The following is a 15,519-nucleotide window of genomic DNA, read 5'->3' as shown; positions in this document are numbered from 1 at the left end:
TTGTCTTGTCACTAAATCTTTAATGCAAACCTGTGTTCCATCCTTCACCACATAAAAAGTCCCCTGCAGTAACTATATTGAAGAATACAGCTACAGACTACGGACACTGAACGATTCTTAGTGGATTTTTACTTTGAGATAGTTACGATAGTTAGCATTACGCATGAACACAACTTGTTGAATATGAGCTACCCTAAAAAGTGACAGCAAATATATTAAATGGCTACTGAAAGATACATGGGAATCTACTTGGAACATTACCTATGGGTATCACTATGTCAGTAGTAGGCACAAAGTTCAACAACAGGACTAAGCATTGTTTTAGATGCAGAGATAAGGTCTGAATAAAGCCTGATTTATTATACGTTGTCGTATGATGTGTCGCTCACAAAAACAAAAACAAAAAAAAGAGCTTGTAGATCTGCTATTTCCGTCAAGTAACATCATCCTACAACAGAGTAAACCGTCTGAATCACCATATTTAGCTGATGATCATAACTTAGCAATAGCATAATTATTACTTAATGTGATCAAATTGTATCATATAAAGGCTTCTGGGCATCAGGGGGAAACAACAATGTAATACGTCGCTCGCCTGAAAGTAAAAACAGAGGGCAAATTTGTGCTTTTAATTTAGGCTATTTAGTATATGACCTATCATAGTGAACCAAGAATCAAAATGTAGCTTTTTTTTCCTGAACTGATGCCACGTCAGAAAACAGTAGACAGAGTGTCGGACGATAGATACAGAAATTATTAGAGGGGGTTAGAAACAATGTTTTATACAGAACATCCATTCTCCCAGGATAGAGTCATATAATCCCATACTGAAGTGAAGGGTGTTGTGACCAGAAAAGCACCATTGTTGTAATACAAATGGTTGTGATAGCTGTTCTGTGAATATAAAAAAAAAATCTAGAAAAGTTTTAGAGTAGACTGCTAGCCAAACCTGTCTCAGCTTTAGACCAAACACACTGACACCCGAGTCAGAGACCAAAGCGGAGACAGACTTGCGGTATCAGGCTATAGAAAAGAGCAATTAAAAACAGATCTACAGCAGCGATGCTGGATGTCCTGTCACGGTGACAGGGGTGTGTGAGAAGACCTCTACTCTTTAGAACTCTATCTTGCAGGCGGGGAAGGACTCGTCCTGCATGACCACGGTGCTGCTGGAGGCCAGGACCATGATGTTCAGTTCCTGCTGTTTCTCGTGTGTCTGCTGGTACCACTCACGGGTCACGTCGGTGTCATGGGTGGGGATCAGTGTTACCTGAGGAAGGAGATATCAAAGGGAAAAGTAATACATTAAAACAAAGAAAAGAGGCTGTGCCTGCATGCTTCTCCTGTCTACATCATTTAGTGTTTTCAGTGTTTACGATAGAGGGCGCTCTTCCGCAACCTGTGAGTTAATCTACAGCTTTCAGATCAGAGGACAAATGGAAAAGCAAAACCAATCCGGATGTATAAAAAATATGTTTTCTCTGCTTTCTGTTACCAGACAGCTAACTCAACTGCCAATTACTAAAGAACGGAACATAGAAGTATACTCTCTTCTTTCTTTTGAGATATTTGGTGTTCACAAAATATTCTGTGGGTCTTGAAAGATTTGTAAAAAACACTCAAAAACACTGGCAAGGGCTGCAAACTCCGGGCAGTTAATGAGTTAACCCATTTAGACCTGAGCTCGATTCTACAAATGTCTTCTAAATCCTGACAGTTTTCTGAAAAACCTATGTTTCTTTGTCAGTGGTGCTCAAACTTGTTCATGTCAAGGAGCCCCACAATTATATGTATTTGGCCACCGACCCCCATCTAAAAATATGTTGTTCCGGGGCCCCCCCAGAAGCAAAGATTTGAGTTAAAATGTTCACTCTGAAAGAATATAATATTCAAAGATTTGCACCACATTTTCACGATTAAAACAAAATAGCAGACCTACAAGCTCATGTGATGTGCTATTTTTCAATAGCTAAAGTATAATAATAAATAATAATGCTTAAAACACCAAAAGGGGTTGTGTGTTCGTCAAAGACTCCTGCCCCACGTGCGGCCATTTTTCTTTTAGATCAGAATGGGTGTAAAACCAGATGGAAAAATAAATGGCTTCACAAAACAGATACCTGTTAGTACCATACAGTACATAGTACACATCGGAGCACAACACATTTAACATGAAAAACAGAGTAGACCTCTAGACCTACTGCACATGTAAACAGAGCTGCTACCTTTAAACGTATTTTAAATCTGAGGCTTTTGGTATGAAAATAGTTTTGAGAAAAAAATGCTATTTGTTCCAAAATGACTGCAAAAGATTACTGCTATTTGTTTAAAAAACCTTTATACAATGTGTATATGTATAGGGATACATTTTTTGGACACCACTGAAACATCTGCCATTCATTTTTCCCATAGAGATATACACAAATATTTATATCAATTATTTTAAGCCTACAATTAACGCATTGATTGCGGGAATTGGTTTTCTACGTGGTTCGAATCCCAACAGTCCGATGCGGGACATGGCTATCTACGTTTAGCGCATGTTTTTATTGATTATACTTTCAATCGCCTTTGTACACACCCGGACAATACATCAAGCAACCCCGATTCAACCCACAACACTCCGGTCACTTGATTAAAAAAAAGAAAAGCCTCTCCCAATCCCTTCCTGAAAACAGGACGGGAGAGGCGCAATGGCGCATTGTGTAAACTAGTCTCTATCACACAATGGCTGCGCCCATGCGAGCGTACTCCAGTCAACAGAATCACACGGCATAACATTCGATCGGCTTGGGCTTCCATAGTCTCCACCTCTCCTCCTGTTTCTCCCTGACGGATGGAACAATGCACGGATGGAACAATGCAAATACGCGCTGTTGTGTTACTGTTACTTGTTACTGGAGGGGCAGCACAGCAACACCACCGTCCCTCGGCGAACTCGGCTAGCCGAGTTGGACCGATACACAGTGACAGACACGTACATACCGGTAGATGGATAAATAATGACAACGCGTCTTTGCATCGTTTTATCTGCCCGCCTGGCATGTGCTCGATCCATCATCATCATCATCATCGTAAAAAATAAACAAAACAGTAGTAACGTAGCCCCGATATGTTCCCTCAGTCCCTATGCTCATTCTTTAGCTCATACAAAAGCCAATTACCGACGAAGGGTAAATGAGATCAATGTGTACTTTTTTCCTCGTAAAAGTAGACATTCAGGGCTTTCATTCGGTGTATAGAATGTATAGGATATTTTGTGTGTTAATTTTTATAACTGCCTGTCAACGTCTGACATAAAATGGTCCCTTCTGTTCAAGAAGAGCCCGTTACTACAAAAGCAGGTGTTACATAAAGGTAAATATCTCCAGAATGGAAGATGGTAAAATCTAATTTATTTTTTAAATTGGAGTGGACAAATTAAGCTTTCTTTTGAGGTATGCGGTGTGCTTTCGCTATAAGAGAACATTTGCTGTCAGCCTTGGAAAAGGTTGGTCGTCCAATGCTATCAGTGTAGTGTCAGGGCTAATCAGGCACGCGTTGTGTTAAGCCATCCAGGATCCAGGAAGCTAAACAAAACATTTATTTAATGTAGTAGGCTATATCATAATTAAATATTTATTTATATTTATATAATATTTATGGTCATGAAACACCAGGATCCTGGATGGCTTCATTCTAGGCTTAAAATAATTGATATAAATATTTTTGTAAATGTCTATGGGAAGATTGATTTTTCCGTTGTTCCAGAAAACCATGCCCACTGCTATGCCCGATAACTTGTGAATATAAGGATGCAATGAAACATAGCTCTGTTTACACAATGCTGTACCTCCTCCTTGCTGAATTGAATTGAATTGAATTGAATTGAATTGAATTGAATTGAATTGAATTGAATTGAATTGAATTGAATTGAATTGAATTGAATTGAATTGAATTGAATTGAAAGAATCACACCTGTGTGAACTGAGTGGTGTAAGGTATTATATAGCCTGATCAGCTGTGGTCTGACGTAATGTCTGACGTAATGAAATCACACCCGTGTGAACTGGGTGACCATAGCAACCATGCTCATTTTTTGCGAACAGACAGACAGACTAACAAAGCCAGTTGTAGGAGTGGTTTACACCACTCAAAAATAAATAAAATAAAAGATGGGGAAATGTTTACCTGCAGGTTGGACCCCCACTGAGCCTTGCCTTCCAGCAGGGCATCCAGGACTGCTCGGCTGGGTTCGTTGCTGCCCGTGTCGTTCCCGCTCACCACGTAGTATGCAGAGCGAACGCGCTTGAAGAACTCCTGGTCCACGTTCTTGGCACTGCAGTGGTTGGGTATGTAGGCCAAGTCCACATAGATGGGAAGACCCGAGGGAGTTGTTGAGCCAGACTTCTGAGAGCCTACAGGTGAGAGAGAGGAGAGAAGAGGCCATAGTGTCACCAAACCCCATTCTGTACAAGCAGTGGGATGCACTGGTATGGAAATTCTTGGCCGATACCGCTATATGTTTATTTAGTTTTTGTTCAGGACTCTGAGGAAGATCACAAGATCAAAAGGTCAGTCATTACTATTTATACTAGCACCTGAATAAAAGGTTTAAACTGGCAGAGCTGCAACAGCATCTTCTCCTTCCTCTACAAGAAATAAATGTTCAGAATCTACAGCTTGGAAGGCTGCAGATAACCAACACACCAACATATAATCTACAGTTTGGAAGGCTGCAGATAACCAACACACCAACATAGAATCTACAGCTTGGAAGGCTGCAGATAACCAACACACCAACATAGAATCTACAGTTTGGAAGGCTGCAGATAACCAACACACCAACATAGAATCTACAGCTTGGAAGGCTGCAGATAACCAACACACCAACATAGAATCTACAGTTTGGTAGGCTGCAGCTAACCAACACACCAACATAGAATCTACAGCTTGGAAGGCTGCAGATAACCAACACACCAACATAGAATCTACAGCATGGTAGGCTGCAGCTAACCAACACACCAACATAGAATCTACAGCTTGGTAGGCTGCAGCTAACCAACACACCAACATAGCCAATGCAAAATGTATGCTTATCAATAACAGATAAATATTGGCTACTGCCATCGGTTAATGACGGTTAATTAGTTTTATTATCGATTAGAGCAAATATCGGCCGATACCAATATGTGGCCGATACATCGGTACATCCCACCAGTTAATTCTTAAAATGTTTACATTTCAAATGTATTTATTATTATTATTATACTATTCCTTGAAGATTCATGTCTTTAAATGCAGTGTTCATTTTGACAGCAAATTTAGATTTAGTTTTAGTCATAATCTTAGGAGTAAAATTCTATTTAGTTTTAGTCATATTAGTCGACTAAAATATATTTCGGCGAGCAGTGATGGAGTCGTAATGCCTAATTTATACAGTACGATTACGACGAATATTTTTCGCCATAGTTTTACTCAAAATGTATGTACGTCATGCTTACCAGAGCTGGTCTTCACGCCATTGGTCAGCCCTCTGCTGGGGTTGAAGCTGGACCTGGAGAGGTCATCTTCTTTTGAACCTTGTCCGTCCGACAGACGAGACATCCTGGAGCTCTTGTCCGCATCCTTCCTCTTCAGCGAAGCGCTGCGTGGGGATGGCATCTGCTTGAGTGGCATGGGAGAGCGCTTGCGTCGAGCCGGGGACCCTGATTTGGGCTTACCAGAGGCCTTCTTCAGGCCTTTGGTTTTTGGCTCTTTCTTCATGGGACCCTCCAGCGCCCGTGTGTGCTCATTGGCCAGGGAGTCGGGGTCCACCATGCAGACGTCCGGGTGAGGGGGTTGTGGGCAGGGGTCCATGAGTGGCGCAGGGGGAGGATCGTGGCTCCTCCTGGAGGAAGTACGATGGCTGCCTCCTCCCATAGCGGAGGATTTATCTACGGGCATGTAGTCGGCATCCTCGTCGTCTGAGTCCGACTGAGAGCCCAGAGACTCACTGACAGAGGTCGGTGGAGTATCCTCGGTGGCAAGACTGAGCCCCGCTGGGTGGCGAAGAGAGCTCTGCACCAGCGGAGGCTGAGCGGGCTGTTTATGGGCTCTCCTCTTCGCCGACAGGTCGTGCTCATCGCCCTCCTGTGACTGGTCACTCCGGCACGCCGGATGCTCGTCGTCCTCGTCACTGGACACTTGTTGTATGCAAGGGTTGATGAAGGAGGGAGACAGATCCCCTTTGCGCTGCCTGTACTCGGAGGAGGAATAACCCGGGGAGGAGCGGCTGGGGTAAGAGGAGGCAGCTTGTGCAGTAACGGCCTGGTCACTGTCGTCGTCATCATCATCATCATCATCATCATCTCTCCCTCCTTGGCTACACTCCTCTGTAAAGACGGGGGCGCGGAATGACTGATCGGTGGAAGACAGAGATAGAGGACGGGCGGGACGCTCGGGTTCAGCTTCACATTCTTCTTCGAACTCCTCGTCGTGGCGGTAATGAGGAGGCGAGTCCCCGGGAACCATCCCCATCTGGGGCTTGGGTACGTCCCATAAATAGGCGCTCCTGAAACCAGGTCCCTCCCTTTCGGTCTTGGCTGGGCCTGTGGCTGCACTACTTGGAGGAATAGGAGACCTCACACTGCCATGCGTGAGGCCGTTGGCAGTTTCTGGCTTGCTCGGCTGGAGAGACGAGGGTATGTAAGCACTAAGAATGTTCGAGAGCGTGCCGTCTGCCTTGCTGCTGACTGCGGGAGCGCCAGGTTTGTCAGGCGAGAGACTACTGGTCAGAGCACTGGACGGAGACCTCTGGGTAAGTTCTCGCATGTAACCTTCATCGTCGTCCTCTTCTTCACTGCTGTCTGTCTCCTCAAAGTAATGCTTGGCCACTACGTCTGGCCGTGGCGAGGAGGTGACACCGATGAGAGCTGCATTGGCAGACTCTTTGTCCTTGGCCAGCTGTGCCCCTAAAGCACCGGGCGTCTCCAGCTTAGAACCTTCTGACCATGCTGGCTTGTAGAAGCAGTCTGACTTAGGGCCTTTATCAATCGCTCCACATGAGGTATCCATCTGACCCTTCTTGTCCGTAGTCAAGAAGGCAGAAGAGAGTGGCGAAAAAGGCTTGACCTCCTCGAAGGGACTGCTGGGTGAGAAGCGGGAGGTGGCTAAGCTGGAGGTAGACTCAGCTTTGGTGGTGGCGGGGGCAGCTGGTGTGGTGATCTGTTTCTCAGACACTTCCAGATATTCATCCTTTACCCCTCCGGAGCTGGAGAAAGGAGAGTCCATGGCTAGAGAGTGTTCCTCTTTAAAGGAAGAGTATTCAAAGAGTGGCTCTGCAGTGGCAGGGGTCTCCAGTTCCTCTCCAAACTGACGACTGGTGGAGAGAGAGCCTGAGGTCGAGGAGGAATAGCTGTAGGCGGAAGAAGAGGAGTACGCTGGCGTAGCTGTGGTGGTGTACTGGAAGCTTGTGTCCAGCGTTTTCTTCTGTTTCTCAAACTCAGAATCAGCCCTCTCGCTCTGGTAATATCTGTCCTCGGTCGAGAACTCGTCTTTGCCTTTGTCTGTGATTTGACTGGAATTAAAAGAGCCTCTCGCTCCGCTTCCATATGAGTATTCAGAGATGTGTGAGGTATCTGACTTATCGGCTGTGGACGGTAACCGTGTATCTGTGCTGTAATGGAATGCCTCCTTTTCTTTTTCTCCTACATTGTAAGGAGGCACAGTAGAACTGCTCTTGCCGGATATGTCGGTGGCTGTGGGCTTCCAGCTGTATAATGAGGATGAGCCGTCTTTCATCTCCCCTTGAGCCTTTGTATCTGGACAGCAGCTGCTTTTAGTGGTACTTGGTTTCCCCTGGCTGTTGTAACCATAGCCAGCCATAGAAATCATGAATTCAGGCTTGTTAGAATCAATTGTTTCACTGAGTGGAATTGTCCCCTGGCTGTTGTAACCATAGCCAGCCATAGAAATCATGAATTCAGGCTTGTTAGAATCAATTGTTTCACTGAGTGGAATTTTCCCCTGGCTGTTGTAACCATAACCAGCCATAGAAATCATGAATTCAGGCTTGTTAGGATCAAATATTTCACTGAATGTACTTTTTACTTCCTTCTCAGATTTGTCTTTGGCCCCTTTTTCATCAGTGGCACCTTCCACATCATCCTCATCATCTTCATCATCGTCGTCGTCGTCGTCGTCGTCGTCATCATCAACAACAACATCATCATCATAGTCTTCCTCATCCCTTGCTGTTAGTTTTCGCATATCAACCTCCAATCCTCCAATTGTGGTAGCTGGTTTGCCTCGATCAAAAGCAGCCATTGAGGAATATGGAGAGGACACCTTGTTATCAGTGTGGCCCGATGACAAGGTAGTGGATGAGGCCTCTGGCCTGTCGGCCACGGAAGGGAACCGGCTCTCTCTGCTGTATTCAAACGCCTCCCTTTCTTTCTTGGCGCTGTCATGAGGAGATGTAGCAGAGGTGGTCCACGACGACGAGAAATCTTTGCCATGAGAGCTGGCAAATTCCTCTTTCTCTGCCATCTTACCTTTGACTGTCGACGGAGACATGAAGTCACATTTCTGGGAATCCGTTTGGCTCTTTGCACCATCTTTCCCCATCTTATCTGAGTGCAGCTTATAAGAATCCGAGTCCACAGAGCTCATTTTACTGTCATAAATGTCACTGTAAGAAAATGTCTTGCCATGTACATAAGGAGTGTCTTGTCTCATGTCTCTCCCTGGTACCCTTTCTTGGCCTTCCCTCTCTGGGAAATTATAGAGGCTGAATTGAACACTTTTCTCTGCATCTTTGAATTCTACATTTTCTGTTTTCTGCTTGCCATTGTCTTTAGAGTCTATTTTATTATCTTCTGCTAGGGGCTTAGATCCTACCCTGCTTTGGAAATCAGGTTCGTCATCATCATCATCATCATCATCATCATCTTCCTCATCTGAATACATCATTTGGGTTTTGGGTTTCTCGTGTGTGCTACTAGAGACCTGAGTGACATCTGATGCTTTGGTTTGTATATCCTGGATAGACATGTCTTTGTCTTTATCTTCCTTAGGAGACTTTTGGCCATTGTAATCATCATCCAGGAAGCACCCCTCTTTCTGTTCCATAAGCTTTGCCTTAATGGTGGGCTTTAGATCTGTTTTCACATAATAATTGTCTTCCTCCTCATCCTCTTCCTCATCAGATTCTTCAAATGTTTCCTGGCCAGCGGAAATAATGACAGATTTGTCTGTCGTATGTGTATCAGGTTTCAGCTTGATGGTTGAATTGTCTTTTTGCTCTGTCTTGCAGGACATTTCCTTAGTGGGAGAGTATGCACTGCTAGTAGGAGCAGACTGTGTGGGCGATCCCAGCTTCATGGTGCTGTCATCTGGACTTAGACATCTTTCCTCACTTTCCGGCAAAAACCCAAACAGAGCCTGTGTAGCAGAATATTGTGTGGGAGGGAAGGGAAGAGAAGATATGGTGGCAGGGGGAAATGTATCTTTTCCCTGACGCATCATGGAGGCAGCAAGTTCATACCCCTCTTGTAGTTTTCCCAGTGGGATGTCAACATTAGGAGTCTGGTCATCGTCTTCGTCTTCTTCGTCGTCTTCTTCTTCGTGGACGGGTTTGGTCTTTTTACCGGTTTCCATCTCGGGGACGATGGGCTGGTACTCCTCAGATGGAGGAGACTTGAAGCATTTGTCCTCCTCCAGGGAGGAAGTGGGAGAGATGGTCCCCGCAGAGTGGAGGTAATCCTTCCCATGTGTAGCCTCGGTACGGGAGGGGATGCTGTTCACCGGGTCCAGCAGCAGAGAACTTCTCCCGGTCTCTTGTGCTGTCACGGACGTCATGGACTGGTCTTCTGCCATGGAAGTGGCAAACGAAGATAGCTTGTCATACTCTGTGATGGAGGTGGCTGAGGAGATGTGCTCTTCTTCTGCCAGAGGAGCAGCAATGATGGTGGGGTACGCTGCAAGCACGGGGTCATGACCTCCAGTGAAACCTCTGGGTTTGACATCAGCCATGTCCGTTACAGCCGAGGGCCTCATTCCTTTTATACCATGCATGGAGTCAAAGGAGCCCGGGACATCGGGGACAGAGATGTCATAGGAGCCCACGTCATAGTGTAGCTGCGGGATCCTGTCCTCTGTCTCTTCGTGGATCTCCTCATCGGAGATGGTCTGCTCGGTCTCAGAATAACCAGGGATGGTCTCGTCCTGGATGAAGGAGAACTGTTCGGAGACAGACAGCGCTGCAGCTGCTGAGCCAGAGGGCGGTTTGTGTTCAGCTGGCTTGGTGTCAGATTTCTCCTTTTTAGTCTCCTGTGGTCTGTATTTCAACTCCTCGTCGTCTTCCGTTCCCTCTAGATCAGCTTTTTCAATGACTTCGTCTTCCTCCTCTGAGCTGTCACTCTTCTTAGTTCTTATATCCATAACCTGTTCTGATACAGCCTTGTCCTTGCGGTCACTTTCTAGTTTAATTGGGGATTTAGCCAAGGGAGACTTGACCTCAGGATGAGTGGATGTGATCTTTCTCTCAGGGTGAATCACGGAAGGAAGCTTAGTATCTGCGTAACCTGGATGCCCAGAAATCACATCATTTTGAATGGGCTCGCTCCTAGGCTTGCTGAGCCCCTGTTGTTTCAAAGCCTCAAAGTCCTCCGTGAGATCCTCTGGAGATGACACAATGGACCTGTCTGCCAGGGCTGCGGCTGCTGCCTCTTCATGGGCCTTCTTTGGGACTGGCCTTTTCTGATCCACCTGCTCTTTTGCCGGTTTGTTTTTGTCCGTCTTGGGTTTGGCCTGAGCCTTGGCCTTGTGCAGCGTTTTCCTCACCTCAGGGGTGAGCGGCTTCATGTCAGGTTTGGTGATTTTCCTCAGCTCTGGTTTGTTTGGATCCTTCTTTTTATCCTCCTTAGCTTTGCCTTTTTCTTCTTTTTTAACATCCTCTTTCTTTACTTCACGTTTCTCTTTCTTGATTTCTTTCTTCTCTTTGTCCTTCTTCTCATCCATCTTGGGCGTTTTTTCCTTCTTGGCATTTTTGTCTTTTAACACTTTCTTCTTCTCTAGTTTGGCCGCTGCAGGCGCCACCTCACTGTTTTTCTGCTGTTTGGTGGCTTTTGCACTTTCGATCTTGGGTTTCTTCTCTTCTTTCTTTTCTATTTTGTTCTCTTTAATCAAATCACCTTTAGACTCATCTTCCTGCCCAGTGGTCTCTTTCTTGCTCGTTTTAGAGTGCGGTTTAGGCGAAGATTTGAGGCTCTCTTTGCTGTCGGTTCTTGATCTCATCTTTGTTTGTTTTATGATAGGAGGCGGTGCTCCAGAGGAGATGTCTTTCTGGGTGGCCACTGGGTATCGCAAGAAGTCCAAGTGCCTCAGCTTCTCAAGCCCTTCAAAGATTTTGTTCTGCGGTGCATTTCCCGGGAATAACACCCTCACTATCTTCTCCGTGCGACTGTGAGGAATCCAAACAATGAGGGCTGTAACTGATGTCAAATAAGGGACGGATATCTCTCCTTCTTTTCCATTGGACATCGTTATCCCCGTCTTGGCTTTGCTGTTCCCAGACCATTTCTGCATTAGAAATTGCATCTCTTTGCTTTCTTTAACAGGGTTCAGAACATACATGTCTAATTTTCCAACCCCAAGTTTATGGAAAAGTGTGATGGGTTCAATGGTGTTACTGACTACCCTGTGAAGAGGCTCTGGCGTGATGCCAAGTTTGTTGAGGTACTGCAAGGTTAGGGATGCCTCTTCAATGCTTCGCTTCACTTTCAGTGTGGACTCTGGCATCCGTAGCTTCTCGGGGACATTGAAGAACACAACCCCGATCTCGGGGGAGATGAGGTTCTTCGTCCAGTCACCGTAGGCATTGGACCCCTGGGACTGCTCCTCCTCCCGTTCAGCAATCTTCCTCTGGAACAACCCGTTGATGCCAGGGAGGTTGTCTGCCCCGATGTGGGTAAGCAGGACAGAGTCTATCCTGTCCAGGTGTCGCACCAGTTTCCAGAAGCAAGACTTTCGCTCTGACCCACCGTCCACTAGGATGTTGAATCCATTCACGGCGAACAGAGCAGAGTCACCCCTACCACCGGGGAAGATGTAGCAGCAAGGTTTGGACAGCTTCAGAAAACCGCCAGAAGTAGGGGCCTCCAGAAGGTCAAAGGACGACGGAATGTCCACCGTCTCTGAGACGTAATCCGTGAACTCTTTGACTCCCTCCATGTTAGGGAGTATTGAGTCGGGGTTCAGATGGTATTCCAGGAGTGGCTGCTGGTCCTCGCTGTGACTCAGGGAGCTCCAGCCTCCGTCCCCCAGACAGGAAAGCGTTAGCCGAGGACGCTGGTCTACAGATGCCCTGGATAGGATCTCAGTTACCTGCACGGGGACACAGGCACAGTAAGAAAGAGGTTCATGAAATCCTCATAAGGTCACTGTCGGGTGAAAAAAGAAAGAACCATAATGTTCTCAATAGATTCCAATGTGGTTATTGTTTAGTCTCAGCTAGTTTTTCTACTTTTGTATAAGGATTTTTATAGTTGACTAGGATTCGACTAGGATTATCTATAGACGACTATTAGTCGACTAGGCTGGGGGGGGGGGGGGGGGGGGGGGGGGGCTGGTGAAAGCTACAGGCATGGTGTGTGTGATATTAAATGTGAGCTTAGTTTACCATAACCACGGTGATCCTTAATCATATTTTATCATATATTCAAGGGCTTTTGGAGATAAATTAAACTTCAGTCACTTTACTGCAGAGGAGAGGTGTGTCTGTGTCCAGCTCGTTGACGCTCGTTAATGCATCAAGGAAGGCAATTGTGTTTCTGCAACTGTCAAATAGGTCTTCTACATCTATTCTAACTAATACATTCACATTTCCGTGGCACTCAGCATGTCACCCTAGACATAACTGGGCCCTTGGGGAAAACTAATTGAGGAACCCTGCAACAGAGAATCATTCCATTTGGGTTGTGGGGGTGCTTAATGTCTGATTTAAGAAAACTTGGTTGGTTTCTCCTGATAAATCATAATACATAACCTTTTTTAATATATATTTGTAAATTAGTATAACATATTAGGCCAATCACTAAGTCGAATCATGCAAAAACGAATCGACTAATCAGCATCAGCAGTCAGCCCTATCTGTAAGTGAGTGAATGTTTACATATACAGAAATCACTGTGGCTTACTTGAGGATGGGAGACAGTGTCATAAAGGTGTTTCCAAGTGAATGCTCCACCTTGCAGGAGTATGTCACCACCTTGTTCAGAGCTCTGGCCGCTTAGCACTAGTAACTTGTGCCTCGCCTTGTCAGTGACCAGAGAACTGACCTGTATGGAGGACATGACAAGAAACAAACAACGAAAGCAATGAATTTACAGTTTGTGCAAAGTCAGCATGGGTCATCAATATGCCTGCACACGGACAAATGTCAAATGTGTCCATGGGAAAGACTTGACCTTGTCCGTGGCAAATTTATTTTTGAGTGGTGCAACCACTCCCTTACGGAGCTATGTGTGTGGTTGGGTGGCTGGGTGGCTGGCTGGGTGGGTGCCTGGGTCTGAGCACGAAAACAGCATGGTTGTTTTTCACCACCTGTGCGCAACCACAACACACACACAAATGCACACGCACATATTAACTGTATATATGTGACCAGATTTGACTGAGAAACTGCCATCGCGCAAATTACAGCTTTTCACCAGAGGAGAAAAACTATTTTTTTTTTTACATTATAATTTTGATCATAAAACCAAATTGCGTGCGTGTGTGCGCGCGTGCGTGCGTGCGTGCGTGCGTGCGTGCGTGTGTATCTCTGTGTCTGTGGGGAAAGTGAAGGCATTGACTTCCCTGATCGGAAAACCAAACCTTCGGCGCTATTAAAGTGCTAGCGTGTACAACAATGGATCTCATGTAATGACCAAATACCCGCCTACCCGGCTACCATATACGGCAGTAACACCTCAGCAGTTTATGATGACATCAGGGATCTCTATACCGGTCATATGTACTCATAAATAGGTGTAGAATACAGCATACAGTACAGTATGATTGAAGAACTGCTATGGCAACACTAATACAGTACAGCAACTACCATAGTACAGCATGGACAAAAACAGAATACGATTTGTGTAAGTCTTCTTTATTTGCACCAACTATCTCTAAAGGTGATTCCAGACCGAACGAACTTGTTCAGACTAGTCAAAAGACTCAAAACTAGTTAAAACTGTCAAAAGACTGCAAACAGACTGCAGCAGACTGGAGGCTATATAATAGCCGGGGCCACAGGCCCAAAAGCTCAACAGTTAAGGATTAACCTGTGATGTCATGACATACTTTTTATTGTCTCCACCAGGCCGAAGGCATGGGGAGAGAGTATGTTTTGCACTCCGTCCGTCCGTCCGTGTGTGTGTCCGTGTGTCCGTGTGTCCGTCCGTCCGTCCGTCTGTGAACAGCTAATCTCCGGCATCGTTAACCCGGTCGATGCCAAATTTAGCACACACACTCCCTGGATGCCAACGATGAACCTCTGCCCCAAAATTTCCAGAACGGCCTGTTATAGCGCCACCAGGAGGCCGCTTTGTGCAAAACAAGTTTTTGGACAGTACACCTACAGATTTTGTCCAAACATCACGCAAATTGGTACACAGTCTCTCTAGAGCCATTCAACGAAACGGGTTTTTCAGATTTCTCAGACTCCATCCTGATTGGCTAAGATTGTCTTCCAAAGTTCGCAGGAGTGCTCAGTTTCAAACAAGATGCTGCAAATCATGAACACATCGTGTGATTTCCGTGAAATTGCGCACGCACATTCCCACTAGGCCGAGGAAGAAATGCCATGTGAACATTTTCAACTCAGCCTCATGGTGGCGCTATAACTGGCCGAAAAGTGTTTCTACCTCCAATTGCACGGATTTGTGGATAACTTTGTATGCCAACTCCCTAGAGGCCAAGGAAAAACCTTTGCCTGGAATTTTTCACATCTGCTCTTTATAGCGCCACCAGGAGGCCGACATATGTAAAACACATTTTCTAATATTACTCCTTCAGATGTTATCCAAATTTCACACAAATCGGTACACATGCTCTCCATAGTCATGTGATCAAGACGGGTTTGTTTGATTTCTCATAATCCACCTTCATTGCCTACGATTGGCATCTAAACTTTTCAGGAGTAGCCCGCTTTGTACCCGTTTTGTACAAATCGCCACAACTACTCAACGCAGCGTCCGATTGCGGTGAAACTGTGCATGCATATTCCCACTGGGCTGAGGAAGAAATGCCTGTTTTCAAATCAGCCTCATGGTGGCGCTACAACAGGCAAAGCCGTGTCTCACTCACACACACACACACACACACACACACACACACACACACACACACACACACACACACACTCTCCTGGTGGAGACCTGTGCCCAGAAGGGCACTTTTTCTAGTTTGTGTTTGTTTTGTAAATGCATTGACAATTTACGTCATAATGTGTCATTTACGTCATATTGTCTCTTTATTGTTAATGACGTTTAATGTTGTTGTTTTACATCACCATTA

At 45.5% G+C, this 15,519-nt stretch overlaps 1 protein-coding gene across 1 annotated transcript; it reads right to left on the bottom strand.

The window, feature by feature from the left end:
• Positions 1–1,114: 1,114 nt before the first annotated feature.
• Positions 1,115–12,207, bottom strand: map1aa (microtubule-associated protein 1Aa; the record flags this gene model as incomplete). Its single annotated transcript, XM_079496238.1, has 4 exons — positions 8,161–12,207; positions 5,484–7,947; positions 4,171–4,397; positions 1,115–1,270 (listed from the first exon to the last, which is right to left on the bottom strand). Exons 1-4 carry the CDS (start codon positions 12,190–12,192, stop codon positions 1,115–1,117), a joined length of 6,879 nt encoding a protein of 2,292 aa, XP_079352364.1. The 5' UTR covers positions 12,193–12,207.
• Between the last annotated feature and the right edge of the window lie 3,312 nt (positions 12,208–15,519).

This window comes from Electrona antarctica (assembly GCF_951216825.1).
Source record: "Electrona antarctica genome assembly, chromosome: 3".
In the NCBI taxonomy this organism is placed as follows: Eukaryota; Metazoa; Chordata; class Actinopteri; order Myctophiformes; family Myctophidae; genus Electrona; species Electrona antarctica.
The sequence above is the reverse complement of the archived record's forward strand: the minus strand, read 5'-3'. Positions and strand labels throughout refer to the sequence as shown.